Below are 1,078 nucleotides of genomic sequence, written 5' to 3'. Positions count from 1 at the left end.
TGATGATGATTGATGATGATGATGATTGATGATGATGATGATGATGATGATGATGATGATGATGATGATGATGATTGATGATGATGATGATGAATGAATCAATGGTAAAGTTTTTCATCAGCAATTCCATCTCCCAAATCGCCTGTGATATTCAAACTACGTCCACTCATTTGGGAGTTGAACATTTTTCCCATTAATTAGGATCTTACAGTATCGTTTTGTTAATTTCAATTAAAATCAAAAAGCTTTTACCGCTCCACCAAGAATCCAACGATCAGTAAGCAAGTCGATTAATGCAATGGGCATTACCAACAAACCAACGCAAAAGTCGGCAACTGCCAATGAAACAAACAAATAATTTGCCGGTTGGATCTTCAATTTTCGTACCAGTAAGACAGCCATAATTACCAGTGAATTACCAACTAATGTTGCGACAATCATTACACCAATTAATAAGCAAATAATTGCGACTGTCGCTACTTTATCAAATGAGTTTGATACTGTTATGCCATCCAAACTCTTAAGACTACTGATTACTGCTGCTGTTACTGTCGTCGTTACCGTTGTCATTGTCGTTGTCGCTACTGTTATTTTTGTTGCAATATCAAGCACAGTAGCTGATGTCATTATTATAATGCTTCTTTGTTTTCTTTCTAATCCTTGTCCATATGTTCCTCATTAACTAAAACATTTTCTATAGCTCCTTAATGGTAATAACAGTAGTAGTAGTTGTTGTTGTTGTAATAATTAATAATAATAAATTAATAAATTATTACAAGATAACAAATTGTTATATCCTATAATAATAAATTATTAGATTTTAATAATTATTATGCGTAAAACACTCATTATTATTATTATTATTATCATTATCATTATCATTATTATTATTATTATTATTATTATTATTATTATTATTATTATTATTATTATTATTATTATTATTATTATTATTATTATTATTATTATTATTATTATTATTATTATTATTATTATTATTATTATTATTATTATTATTATTATTATTATTATTATTATTATTATTATTATTATTATTATTATTATTATTATTATTATT

The 1,078-nt window shown here is 25.7% G+C and overlaps 1 protein-coding gene across 1 annotated transcript; it reads right to left on the bottom strand.

Moving 5' to 3' along the window:
• Positions 1–237: 237 nt before the first annotated feature.
• On the bottom strand, positions 238–627 carry LOAG_15929 (hypothetical protein; the record flags this gene model as incomplete). Its single annotated transcript, XM_003151417.2, has 1 exon — positions 238–627. The coding sequence occupies one exon, from the start codon at positions 625–627 to the stop codon at positions 238–240; it is 390 nt and encodes a 129-aa protein (XP_003151465.2).
• Between the last annotated feature and the right edge of the window lie 451 nt (positions 628–1,078).

Source organism: Loa loa (genome assembly GCF_000183805.2).
Source record: "Loa loa unplaced genomic scaffold supercont3.374, whole genome shotgun sequence".
NCBI lineage: Eukaryota > Metazoa > Nematoda > Chromadorea > Rhabditida > Onchocercidae > Loa > Loa loa.
This window is presented reverse-complemented; position numbering and strand designations above follow the sequence as displayed.